Source organism: Entelurus aequoreus, linkage group LG15 (assembly GCF_033978785.1).
Source record: "Entelurus aequoreus isolate RoL-2023_Sb linkage group LG15, RoL_Eaeq_v1.1, whole genome shotgun sequence".
Lineage (NCBI taxonomy): Eukaryota > Metazoa > Chordata > Actinopteri > Syngnathiformes > Syngnathidae > Entelurus > Entelurus aequoreus.
This window is the reverse complement of record NC_084745.1, coordinates 36,178,859-36,193,009: the sequence shown is the minus strand read 5'-3', so window position 1 is coordinate 36,193,009 and position 14,151 is coordinate 36,178,859. Positions and strand designations below refer to the sequence as shown.

Here is a 14,151-nt window from a genome sequence, read left to right as displayed (position 1 = left end):
ACAAGAAATACTTTTTGCTCTGTCATAAGAAAGGTGCATCATTATCTTATGTTTTAGTCCTTATTTAACGACAAATCATGAAGTTAACTTAAGTGTCTTGCTTCCATTTTTGTCGATGGAGCCGAGCATGCGTGTAAAAAGAGACCAAGCAGCTAAAAAAACATGGTCCTCCTTGTAGTGTGTTCTAATGTTAAAGACAATGTACACTTCATTGCACATGTACCATATCACTATATTCATGATTAAATGCTTTATAATTCCACGAGAGTTTTGGAGTGGCGCACGCATGTCTGTGCGCTTTCTACAGGCACTCAAACATGCGAAAGGGGTTCCTTGGCTCGTTAGTGCATTCTAATTTTAGAAATAATGTACACTTCACTACACATGCAATATATCACTGTGGACGTCTTTTTAACCCCGGGGTTCTTTTGGACCAACAGTATCATGACACACCCCTCTGATGCGGAGTTACAATAGTCTTTTTATTCTTTTTTTCCTTTATAAAGTCTCTGTTGCTTTTCAGCAGTCTTTTTGTTCCTTGCTCTCTAGGTGCTTTTCAGCCGTCTCTGGCAGGGTTGGGGGGGGCGGGGTTTGGTGGTAGCGGGGGTGTATAATGTAGCCCGGAAGAGTTAGGGATGCATGGGATTCTGGGTATTTGTTCTGTTGTGTTTATGTTGTGTTACGGTGCGGATGTTCTCCCGAAATGTGTTTGTCATTCTTGTTTGGTGTGGGTTCACAGTGTGGCGCATATTAGTAAGAGTGTTAAAGTTGTTTATACGGCCACCCTCAGTGTGACCTGTATGGCTGTTGACCAAGTATGCCTTGCAGTCACTCATGTGTGTCTGCAGAAGCCTCATATAACATGTGACTGGGCTGGCACGCTGTATGTACAGGTTGTAGAGGGCGATAAAGGCAGTGCCATCACGGCACGCCCCTATTATTGTTGTTTGGGTGAAAATCAGCAGACATTGAGAGAATAGTTGCCCTGAAATTCGGGAGTCTCCCAGAAAGGCTGCAAGCGCCATTCATATAAAACTCGCGGGCCGCACTAACATTACATTTTCATATTAAGGTGCGGGCCACGTGTCTGAGACCCCTGGTTTATACATAGCACAAAGCAAAAAAAAACTTTGTATGCAGTGTTATTTCATTTTAAATTTCAAAAGAGTTTTGTGGCTCCCATTGTTTTCTTTAATTTGTGAAACGGGTCAAAATGGCTCTTTGAGTGGTAAAGGTTGCCGACCCCTGGTCTAGTATATCAAAATAAACATAATAGAGGTATAATGTCACCAAGTCAGCTGTTGCTTTTTTAGGCTTCGGATTGGACAAAATGTGCATGACAGCAGGTGTATGCGATCATTTTAAACTCAAATATGCGTTTTTGAAACTCTCCGTCTTCATGTGGACATGGCCTTAGTGTTTCACTAAAGCTAAATCTGTTTAGCACACAGCTTCTAACGCTTTTAGCGCAGCCTCCTTATATTCACGCTCAAAAGCATAACTTTCCGGATCATCATCATCATTTGTCAAAAAGTAGTCTTTGATAGCTCTCAAGTCTATTATGATTAGTAGTTTTGTTGAAAGGAAAATTGAACGTTGTGATGCGTCTGTCAAATTAATATACCGCCGTATGCTTACGTAATCACATGTTACAAACCCCGTTTCCATATGAGTTGGGAAATTGTGTAAGATGTAAATATAAACGGAATACAATGATTTGCAAATCATTTTCAACCCATATTTAGTTGAATATGCTACAAAGACAACATATTTGATGTTCAAACTGATAAAAAAAAAAGTTTTTGCAAATAATCATTAAACTTTAGAATTTGATGCCAGCAACACGTGACAAAGAAGTTGGGAAAGGTGGCAATAAATACTGATAAAGTTGAGGAATGCTCATCAAACACTTATTTGGAACATCCTACAGGTGAACAGGCAAATTGGGAACAGGTGGGTGCCATGATTGGGTATAAAAGTAGATTCCATGAAATGCTCAGTCATTCACAAACAAGGATGGGGCGAGGGTCACCACTTTGTCAACAAATGCGTGAGCAAATTGTTGAACAGTTTAAGAAAAACCTTTCTCAACCAGCTATTGCAAGGAATTTAGGGATTTCACCATCTATGGTCAGTAATATCATCAAAGGGTTCAGAGAATCTGGAGAAATCACTGCACGTAAGGAGCTAAGCCCGTGACCTTCGATCCCTCAGGCTGTACTGCATCAACAAGCGACATCAGTGTGTAAAGGATATCACCACATGGGCTCAGGAACACTTCAGAAACCCACTGTCAGTAACTACAGTTGGTCGCTACATCTGTAAGTGAAAGTTAAAACTCTCCTATGCAAGGCGAAAACCGTTTATCAACAACACCCAGAAACGCCGTCGGCTTCGCTGGGCGAACTGAATGTTGTTAAAAGGAAAGGCCATGTAACACAGTGGTGAACACGCCCTTTCCCAACTACTTTGGCACGTGTTGCAGCCATGAAATTCTAAGTTAATTATTATTTGCCAAAAAAAATAAAGTTTATGAGTTTGAACATCAAATATCTTGTCTTTGTAGTGCATTCAATTGAATATGGGTTGAAAAGGATTTGCAAATCATTGTATTCCATTTATATTTACATCTAACACAATTTTCCAACTCATATGGAAACAGGGTTTGTATTATGAATGTGCATAGTAACATGTAATTTCTACATTACATATATACTTACAGCTTGTATATAAAATGTTTTTGGATGTTTTTTAGTTCATTTACAGGCAGAAAAAATATTCCCATTGGCTCCATTGTTAGCTGACTTTTGCTTAGGTTTATTTACGAGTTAAAATGCACAAAAAAGAATGCTTATCATACTTAAAGATTGTGAATGATAGGCAAAATAAAAATAAAAAAGTGCAGGTCTCCTTTAAGGAGCTGTTTGTCCCACAAGAATCACATAAAACGCATCTCACATTCCAAAGCCGCAGGCATGCAGGTGGAAATAATAAGAAGCACCTCTCCAAAACAAAAACAAAAATGCTTGCATCACTAAATGAGGAAAAACAAGTCCCGCACTCATCATGTTTACACTAGCTTTACGAGCAAAGCCAATGAGAAGCCATTTTAGTATGTGTGCGCGCTGACAGCACCCATGCCAGAACTTGTTGAAGTATGGAATGAGAAAAAGCGTCGGAGTACCTGCTTCACCATGCCAAAATATTGGTGGCTAGCATGAGGTTGTGCAGCAACATCACATTTTCCCTGTGCACACAATTTTTTGTATAAATTGTATTGATTCCATGCACAAACGTATTGTAATAGTTTGTGGAACTCGAGGGCCGTGTTTGAGATGTGCAACTAAATCCGACTTTATGGCCCTTGCTTTGTGCAGCAGGAACAGGAAAGGGTGTTCCCCACACTTAAGCGCATACAAGGAAATACAGAAATTGGGTGTGTCCCAATACTTTAGTCTACCTCCCGCAAGGATTCATGGTGTTTCAAGGCTTCAAAAGAGCACAAAGACTTCAAAGCCTGCTGGGATAATATACTAATTAATTGCAAAGGGTCATGGCCAGCGTGTCTATTGTGGCAATGCAACAACATTAATTAGCTTTTTGTTGTGTGTTTGTGTGTGTAGCTTTGCTTTGTAATGTTCTGGAGCCCTCACGTGTCCGAGAAGATCCTGGTGGACATCATCGGGGTGGACTACCCTTTCGCCTTGTTGTGTGTGGTACCGCTACGGATTTTCTCCTTTTTCCCCCTTCCAGGTAAAGACACAAACAGTTTAGTTTCACAAAAGGAGTGGATGTGATGATGTGTATAATATGTGTGTCTGTGTGCGTGTAGTGACAGTTCGAGCCCACCTGACCGGCTGGCTCATGACTCTGAAGAAGACTTTTGTGTTGGCCCCGAGCTCAGTGCTCCGCATCATCGTCCTCATCACCAGCCTGGTCGTGCTGCCGTACATGGGGTAAGGCCCCCCCGCCATCCCTTTCCCTTTCCCATGCGGGGTCACACAGGTCACCGTGAGTCATAGTCATTGTCGGCTGTTGCAGGGTTCACGGGGCCACGCTCGGGGTAGGGTCCCTCCTGGCCGGCTTCATTGGGGAGTCCACAATGGTTGCCATAGCAGCCTGCTATGTTTACCGACAACAGGTGAGGGCAGATGCTAGCATCCCGCTGAAAGCGCTTTTAGCATAAAAGGACCATTCATAGGCGATAAAACAACACTTTCTCTTGTCCGCAGCTGCACAATTTGGTCAGGTTGTTGTTCAGTATGTTTTCATTTGTTAAAACGTGAAATACATTTTGTTAATTAATATTTTAAAGACATATAATCTGCAGATCCATATATCTGTATTCTCAAATGTCTCACAATATCGGAAGTGTGACATTTTTTTTGTATTTACATACATTAAAAGATGTTTTTTGTGTGTCTGTAGCTTTGATGCTAATCTTAATTTTGTTCCGCAAGTACAGTGGAACCTTGATTTACGAACCTCTCTATTTGCAAACTTTTCAATTGAGCCCAATATGCCTTTGTGTGCAAACCATGTCTTCATTCAGTCATTCATTTTGTGTCAGGCCTGCAAGCAAAAAGCAGTGTGCAGCATTGTTGGGGAGGCAGATCCTCCACTTTACTTGCTGCACTCCTAGTCACTTCTCAGCGCTTCAGTGTGTTTTTTCACTTTTGACAAGTTGTGTCCATTTTGCCAACTCTATATGAGACCCAAACAAACAACAGACCACAGTAGAAAGGATGAGGTCATCGCTGTGGAGTTAAAAAAAAACAGACTATTTGCGATGGGTACATGGTGCTCAAGTATGGAAGAATCATCGAAGCAGGCTTCGTACTATAGCAAGTTGTAATTGTGATGAGACAGAACTTTTCTGTAAAACAAATTTGCCACAGCAGACTTATTTCAGAGCAGAGAAAGGAGCTCCTCTTGTTCAGCAAAGTGTCTTTCAAGTCACACATACGCGCTCCCTCTTTCTGTTACTTCCTTCTAGTCAGCTCCTCCTTCACCGATGTTAATTTGTAGTAAATTGATTCCACTTTTTCAAATATTTATTATTATAGCTATATGGTTCAAAGGTTCTTCTGTGTGTGCACGTGTTGGCAGAGCAGCTTGTTAATATATAGAAAGTTGATCCATCACTTCCTTGATATGTTTGTTTGATATACAGTACCGTATAGCACTTTATATTGTGTTGAAAGTGTACAAACCTTCACTAAAATATGGACCTTTGGCAAGAATGGAACCCATTCTTCATATTTACATTATTTCTTACAGATAAATTTGCTTCACTATACGAACTTTTCGATTTACAAACCCTGTTCAAGAACCTACTAAATTCATAAATTGAGGTTCCACTGTAGATGGTTGATAACCCGAGGACCACCTGTTTTGCCAAAAACGAGCCTTCCCTGACATTCCGTCTTGTCGTCTTCACAGCGGAACAACGAGATGTCCAATGAGCTGGTGATGGAGGGCGAGGACTCTGCCCCCATGAGCGAGGTGTGCTCTCGCTCTCAGATGGACGCCATCGAGGAGGTCCAGGAGGACGACGACGACGAGCGGCGGGAGTGAAGATGAGGACGGCGAGGCAGACCTCCGCGAGTGTTACAGTGCGGGACGACGAGGGAGGAGCGCAAGGAGTCCGATTCTCCCGACTTTGTGGTGCCACCCTTCCTCGGCACGGTGGACTTACATCACCATGACGACGCACACTGTAAACCAAGCCATGCACCTCCAAGTCTTGATCAAATCAATGTAAATACCGTCTGAGCATCATCGCTTCAACCTTCCTTTGTGTTTACTGGTAAACAAGGGAATTTAAAAAAAACACGTGGGACGATTAGTTTTTTCTCTTCGCAGAGCATGAAGGGAACATCTTGCGAGTCGGAGTCCTAAATATCTGAGTTGAATTCTAGAAATGTTGTGGGACTTCCTGGGTTGTGCAATTGTGTTTTACATAAAGTGGTGTACAGAGTATTGTTTTCTAAGGCAATGCGTATATTTGATTGCGAGGAGGGGTCGGGAATCCCTCATTATATCACAACGTATTCACTTCATACGGTCTGTTTAGCCAAACATCTTTCTGCTAGTGTTCAGACTGTCCCATGTGCTGTATATATTGTACAGACATTCTTATTTGGCAAATAAATTGCTTTATTATCAAGCCGCCTTCTGTTGCTTTTAAGCAACGATGGAAGGAGACGACGTAGAGAATTGTGCTTTCGTTTTATTCATTCAAATGCCATCAGCAAGAGGACAATCCCTGCCGCTGTTGACTTCTGAGACACGCCACATACATTCATTCTTGTGCATTTTTTTTTCTAAGGCAACATGAAGGACCAAGCTGGCCTTGGCAACGAGATCCAGCGGCTGGTGGTCGAGACTGAGGCCAGCCCTTGTGGCAACATTGGCACGTGTTCCTCCTCAGTGGCTTGACTTGGCTTTAAAAAGGCAACGTGTTACACGTCCACTTTCACCCAACTTTGTCGCAAAAAAATATGGCGAGCACCTGATTCTTCTTTTGGCAGTCGTCCAATTAGACTTTAGAGAATAAATTAATGAGATTAACCCTCAACTTTAAAAAAGTGCCATGATTCCAGTGTGAAGGTCAAACACGTTAAGGTGGCACTGTTGGCAAAAACATGTACACACTTCTTCCACTTGACGGACCTGAGGTTTGGGTTTGCATGACAGGACAGCGTCTCAGCTAGACTCCGCCTCCTCGGCTGTCTGGACAGCGTCTGCGACGGGCACGTTGTAGTGGCGGTCGTCTTCGGTGACGAGGCTCACGCAGGGCCACTCGCCCTTATGGTCGTCCGGGTAGTAAGTGACAAACTCTTCTGTGTCGACCATGTAGAGCCTGTACACCTGGATGGTGCACCGCAAGGCGTAGCCCAGCAGGAACATCTCCACCTGGGTAAGAGTCATAAAGAAGCTTTGTTAAAAGTAAGCAGAGAATAACTGGAAGAGAACCGCAACAAAATTCAATCAATTAAGTTGTATTGTAAACAAGAACAAAAACAAGCACACTTAACTGTTATGAACCAACAGTCTCACACTAGATTTTAAAGTTAAAGTCCCAACGATAGTCACACACACACTAGGTGTGGTGAAATATTCCTCTGCATTTGACTCATCCCCAGGTTCATCCCCTGGGAGGTGAAGGAAGCAGTGAACAGCTGCGGTGGCTGTGCTCGGAAATGTATTCACATATTTAATATCTTATATTTAATTTGTAAATATATTTTATATGTAGGTACCAGATAAAAATAATTTGTAATTTGCGAAATCTTTTTTTTAAGTAATCATCAAATTAAACAAATCTATTAAACTGACTCTGCACATCCAATCATATAATTGTATATAATTCACAATATAATTAAACAATATTAAGCAACTACATAGAATGAAATCCATGGTTTGGATCTTACATGGTGTGTGTGGTCATGGTTTTTAAATCGGTGTATGTTATTTTTTTCAAATATCTTAGAATAGCACATAATTCAATAATCTGCCATTACCATCATGTGTACAACACCTGGAAAAAATGATGGAATCTTGGATGATGTTCATTCAGTTATTTAATTTTGTAGAGAAAAAAGCAGATAGCAGACACGACACAAAACTTTAATCATCTCAAATTGCAACTTTCTGGCCTTAAGAAACACTAAAAGAAATAAAGATTATAAATTGTGGCAGTCAGTGTCAGTTTTAATTTTTAGATCAAGCAGAGTGTAAAAAACTATGGAATCACTCAGTTCTGAAGAATAAATTATGGAATCATGAAAAACAAAACACTACAGCAAAACACTCAAAGTTCGATATAAAGAGGTCGTTGGGGTCCATAAAATACTGATCCCGTTTTCCCGAGATCGCGTTTTATAGAAATACTTTTTTTTTTATATCATGCGGGTAGCTCGGCTTCCTAAATCTGCTTGGTGGATAGTGACCCGACGCGACGTGCCATTTGAAAGCACTTTAGTTTTGTGTCATGTCCTTTATTGTTCCACAAAATTAGATCATTAAATAAAACCTCCTGCAAGATTGGTCATTCCATCATTTTTTCAGGGGTTGTAGTTACAGACCTTGCAACATTTGGTGTATGCAATCCAGTAGATCTCCTTCCATGCACTTTTGTTTAGGGTCCATACTTGGCAGAGACTTCATTAATGTTTGAGGTTAAATTCTATGCTGTTGAAACTCTCCGGATGAATTGCAGGTGTTCATATGTAAGACGACACCTACACGCTGATTTTAAAGATAATATACACGTCTAATACATCACTATAGAGTATTGATGAACAAGGGTGTTATGTGCCGGTCACCTGTTTTTTTTTCTGGCTGCGACAAAACGCTCATGAACAGTCGGTAAATGTGTTTTAAAAGGTGCCATATGTAATAATTTCATGTCAAGTCATCATTAAATGGCCCTGATATGTCAAAATACATGAATAAATCATGTTCCTTTTGAATACCTTTATACCTTTTTATTTTGATGCCCCGCCCTCCCCGGTTTGACCAATTAAAAAGTCAGTGAGTGTGTCAAATCCAGGTTGCCAGTTACGCACCGCCCTTTTCGTCGAGCTACTGCCACTAGTAAAGTTACTAAACATGTCAGACCTTAAAAGTTAGTTAAGTTAAAGTACCAATGATTGTCACACACACACTAGGTGTAATGAAATGTATCCTCTGCATTTGACCCATACCCTTGATCACCCCCTGCACCCCCGGGAATCATTTTTGGTGATTTAACCCCCAATTCCAACCCTTGATGCTGATTACTGATTACTGACACTACTGATTAAAATATTGCCACGTAACTTTACAAAAACCTTTGGCTAATCAACATCAGTAAAACGTGGCATAATGACTTAGTAAACCACCTTGCAAGAAGCATTAACAAGAGAAACCTACAGCGTAGGACTCGTCGATTGCCATTTGAAATTCCATGGAGTAGGATTTGGATTCGGCTGCGTATCTGGCAACCTCAGTCATGGAGAGTGGGAGGTGACTACAGAATTTTGACCGTGATTGCAGTACCATTTCTGGCACCTTTATGTGAAGAGACATTTTATTAAAACTCCACTTGCATAGATTACATTTTTTTTAACAACTGCATTGTTCAAAGTACCCGTTGTTCATTCCTTCTTTGGAGTTGTATTTTTCCACATTTTAAGAATCATTGAATGTGTCGTGACTAGTGATTGGATGAGTGTGGGGAAGACAGAAGGGTAAGTACAGTATGCACTTTAAGCAAGATGGTTGTAGATGTTGTTTTGGCGTGTTTTTTTTCAAGTGATTGTTGATCGACCACCTCCTCGTCATCCTTTCGATATTTGGGCAAAAGCTACAATATTTTATATACACAAATACAGCTACACACAAAAACATTGCAATCGAGGAGACTTGCAATTTAAATGGGGATGTTGGTAGACGAACAACATCTGGTAATCAAGTCCGCTCACCATCTCTCCAACACGAATACGTCCACAGCTTGTGTTTTTAAACATTAAATAAATATATCCTGTTAAAAAAAACAGCCCTATTTTTGCTTTGTCTCCAATTGCTTGTATTTCAACATTCTTCCCGGAAAACCAAGCAAGGGGCCTAGATATTTCTGCATAAAGCAGATAGCAGCAAAAAAATCCAACTGTGCAAAGGAATAGATCTATACTTCATCAAAAAAGATTTGTCGAATGATATCAAGGATTTTCCGTCGGTGGAGTTCCCACATGTATTGAACTATCTTGTGTTCCGATGTCATTATACACGACAAAGCAGATGAAAACTTGGAAAAGCATGGAAGCCTACAACTTGTTTGTGTGTGGCTGGGTCAAGGAAATCGGTATCAAGACTCTCTCGGATAAATCATGCATCGTTTTTGCTCGGATAAGGTTGCATTTCATGATTAAAATTTGCGTCTTGCGTCCATGTAAACAAACTAGCACTTGACAGCTCGACACCCGTGACTACATATCCATTTAACAAACAAACAATTATTGAACTATCACCATATTAGATTTTTGTCTTGTTATCATATGTACTCTGACACATTTGTTTACAAAATAAACAGGAGGGGAGATATAGAAGTACATTTCCTGACAAAGTATAATTGACTCTGACTATCTAGTTTCTGTTTGTTAAACATTTAAATACAAATAATATCAAGATAATACTTCAATGGGAAACACTAAACGAGTAAAGCATTTAAAAAATATATCAAACAAAACATTAACGAAGTGGTCACCGCAAACTTGCGCGTTCTTGAAATCGGATCCCTTGTACTGGAGTGTGTTCCACTTCTGTGGTCGTCTTTCAAAAAATGTTGCACTCTACTACTTGTCTTGATTACCTCTCGAGAAACTCTGAAGAAATTATAATTTTTTTCGCGATTTGAACGGATTGAATTTTGAAGTACAGCCAAAAACAACGCAAACATAGGGGCATTTTTCTTCGAGAAAGGCTAAATGGCGCGGAGTGCCCCTTGAGAACAGACGCTGTTCAACCACCACCCGTATTCAAGGAGCCGGATGTGATGTTAGTAAAGTCCAAGCAATATGATTATGTATATTGTTTGTTATGGTTTTATTAAAAACTAAATATTTTTTACTTTATGACCACTTATTATTTAAATTCCCATTTATTTTTACAAACGTACTTATTTACTTGGCTTCCACAACATTTTTTCGGATGGTGTATCAGCAAACAATTCACTTCATAATTAATCATTTAAATGAACACCTTCTTGTATTGTTTAAGTGTCTAACAGCACTAATGTACAGTCATCCCTCGTTAATCGATTTTAATTTGTAGCGGACGTTACTGGGCTAACCAAATGTCTGCCAAGTAGGAATTATTAATTATAGATCAAATATTTTGTTTAAAACCTTCTGAATACAGTTTACAATATTATGAGAGCCCTGTAGTCATGAAATAACACTCTTTAGTGACCTTTACACTCTTTTATTCCAATAAAGTAATGCTGCGTGAAACTGAGCCAATCTATGGTCACGATCCTGAACAGCATGATCTGATTGGTTTTGTCTTATCTAGTGGCTAATGCTATTGTAGTATTGATATTTTAGTTAATTCAGCCATTTTTATGCTTAAAAAAAGCCTCATTTAGGTAAAAAAAGTTGTAGGATATTCTTTTAAAAAATCCACGATGTGGTGAAACTGCATAATTTAAAGACCTACTGAAATGAATTTTTTTTATTTAAACGGGGATAGCAAATCCATTTTATGTGTCATTCTTGATCATTTCGCGATATTGCCATATTTTTGCTGAAAGGATTTAGTATAGAACAACGACGATAAAGTTCGCAACTGTTGGTCTCTGATAAAAAAAAGCCTTGCCCCTACCGGAAGTAGCGTGACGTCACAGGAGGGAGGGCTGCTCACATTTTCCCGTTGTTTTCAATGCAGCGAGAGAGATTCTGACCGAGAAAGCGACGATTAACCCATTAATTTGAGCGAGGATGAAAGATTCGTGGATGAGGAACGTGAAAGTGAAGGACTAGCGTGCAGTGCAGGACGTATCTTTTTTCGCTCTGACCGTAACTTAGGTACAAGGGTTCATTGGATTCCACACTCTCTCCTTTTTCTATTGTGGATCACGGATTTGTATTTTAAACCACCTCGGATACTATATCCTCTTGAAAATGAGAGTCGAGAACGCGAAATGGACATTCACAGTGACTTTTATCTCCACGACAATACATCGGTGAAGCTCTTTAGCTACGGAGCTAACGTGATAGTATCGGGCTTGAATGCAGATAGAAACAAAATAAATAAACCCCTGACTGGAGGGATAGACAGAAAATCAACAATACTATTAAACCGTGGACATGTAAATACACGGTTAATGCTTTCCAGGCTGGCGAAGCTTAACAATGCTGTTGCTAACGACAACATTGAAGCTAACTTAGCAACAGGACCTCACAGAGCTATGCCAAAAACATTAGCTATCCACCTACGCCAGCCAGCCCTCATCTGCTCATCAACACCCGTGCTCACCTGCGTTCCAGCGATCGACGAAAGACTTCACCCGATCATAGATGCGGTCGGCGGCCCGGAGACGAAGGAAGTCAAGGTGAGGTCGCCGGCTAGCGCGTCTGCTATCCATCTCAAAGTCCTCCTGGTTGTGTTGCTGTAGTCCGCCGCTAATACACCGATCCCACCTACAACTTTCTTCTTTGCAGTCTTCATTGTTCATTAAACAAATTGCAAAAGATTCACCAACACAGATGTCCAGAATACTGTGGAATTTTGAGATGAAAACAGAGCTTTTTTGTATTGGATTCAATGGTGTCCAAATACTTCCATTTAAATACTGACGTCACGCGCATACGTCATCATGCATACGTCATCATACATAGACGTTTTCAACCGGAAGTTTAGCGGGAAATTTAAAATTGCACTTTATAAGTTAACCCGGCTGTATTGGCATGTGTTGCAATGTTAAGATTTCATCATTGATATATAAACTATCAGACTGCGTGGTCGGTAGTAGTGGGTTTCAGTAGGCCTTTAAAGCGCAATGTGGCGAGGGACAACTGCATTCTAAATATTATCAGCAGTAATAGTAGTTCTGTCTGACCTGCTCCAGGCCAGCGTCGAGGCCCACGTGTCCCAGATGGTTGATGAGGAAGGAGCGCGGGCAGTCGGAGGAGTCGCGTGCGAACAGCAGCCAGCAGAAGAGCGGCACATCTCGGCCGGCCCGCATATCAGCATGCAGCTCCATGGCGCGAGCCAACATCAGCAGCTTGAGCGCTTCCAGCATGGCCAGCTCCTCTTCGCATCCCTGGAAGATTGCCTCGCACAGCTGCAGACGCTCCTTGGCTGACGAACAACCAGCCACTGCACGCCACTGTGGAGGTCGACAAGAATACAATAAAATAGGGACAAATTACAGATTTGCTCCCCAATTCAATTGTTTCTGTTAGAGACCGCCTGACAATGTTCCCTCTAAGGTGCCCACCTGCGCAATTGCGCACTGCTCACACGTCCTCTGCGCACAGCAAATCTATGCCGCGCAAAAAATCAAATCCCACTGTAAACAAAATAAACAAATCGTTTGTTTTGTATGATTTTGCAATGCAACTGTGAGTAACAGGGGACGAAAGGCAGCCACAACAGATAAAACAATGTTTGTCAACACTTAAATTATTGAAACGTCTGTGGAGACACTTAAAGGAGGACAGCAATTCCATCGGTCCCTTTAATTAGCGAAATTGTTTGTCGGCCATAACCACACCAAAACAATGTGTAAAATACTTTTATCTAGCAAAACTGGTCATTGTCTATCGTACAAACCAAGGCAAAAGCAACCCTTTGTCATCTGTTATATCAACAGCAGTCGCTTGCTCTCTCTCTCACCTGCACCAACACATACACTATGGCAATTAGCCACTGGTGCGTTTATGGCCACACAAAAAGTTGGACAACTCCAACACTACACGTAAAGTGTAAATTTCAGGTCGTTTTACTATGACTCCTCAATCAGTGTGCTTATTCTACTGTCATTTGTTAAGAATGTTATTTTTTGGATATTAATCATAAAATTATGTTACAGGACTACATAATTGCTAATAAAAATATTAGTTTTACGGACAGAAAGTTAATAAATACTTCATCTCATGCAACATGTGAATGTTTTAAGGTGAACTAAATGTGATCTCTGAAAGGGGTACACAATCTTTCCAAAGCAGGACCTCCACCGAGGCATAAAATACAATAGTGCATAGCTGATTAAAAAATATATATATCTAAGTGGGCCAAATCACATATAATAGAAAATAATCTCTTGAAATTGACTACTGTCACTTGATTATAATAATAAGACATTTAAATTGTTATGTCAGGTTTGAGACAAATATGCTGCTGGTATGGCCACAGTGTGCACGTCTGTATTCCACTGAATGCTCAGGGTGTTTGTGCGTTTGCTCACATACGTGAAAAATTAGAAGGAACATTGCCGCCTAATGTGTTTTTTTCAGGGCCGATACCGATTATTAGTAGTCAAGGAGGCTGATAACTGATATTTGGAGTCGATATTCATATGCAGTAAAAGTTAACTAAACATGAATAGTATACTTCAGTTAACAGCTGGACAAGGCTTTAAGTTGTTTTTTGCACATTTTTTTA

General features: G+C 40.5%; 2 protein-coding genes across 3 annotated transcripts in view; one reads left to right on the top strand and one right to left on the bottom strand.

Annotated features, from left to right (window-relative positions):
* Nucleotides 1-6,449, top strand: part of LOC133630083 (progressive ankylosis protein homolog) — a 17,029-nt gene extending 10,580 nt beyond the window's left edge. Inside the window, exons 9-12 of the mRNA XM_062021359.1 lie at nucleotides 3,624-3,753; nucleotides 3,833-3,956; nucleotides 4,042-4,141; nucleotides 5,443-6,449. Of these exons, the coding sequence (XP_061877343.1) occupies nucleotides 3,624-3,753; nucleotides 3,833-3,956; nucleotides 4,042-4,141; nucleotides 5,443-5,577 (489 nt within the window). The 3' untranslated portion in view covers nucleotides 5,578-6,449. The remainder of the gene's footprint in view (nucleotides 1-3,623; nucleotides 3,754-3,832; nucleotides 3,957-4,041; nucleotides 4,142-5,442) is intronic.
* LOC133630082 (uncharacterized) overlaps nucleotides 5,990-14,151 on the bottom strand; it is a 25,944-nt gene continuing 17,782 nt past the window's right edge. The window contains exons 10-11 of one of the 2 annotated variants that reach the window (XM_062021358.1): nucleotides 12,605-12,874; nucleotides 5,990-6,918 (exon numbers count right to left, since the gene is read on the bottom strand). In XM_062021358.1, coding sequence (XP_061877342.1) covers nucleotides 6,709-6,918; nucleotides 12,605-12,874 — 480 coding nt within the window. In that variant the 3' untranslated portion in view covers nucleotides 5,990-6,708. The remainder of the gene's footprint in view (nucleotides 6,919-12,604; nucleotides 12,875-14,151) is intronic. The other variant, XM_062021357.1, reaches the window with a different exon arrangement.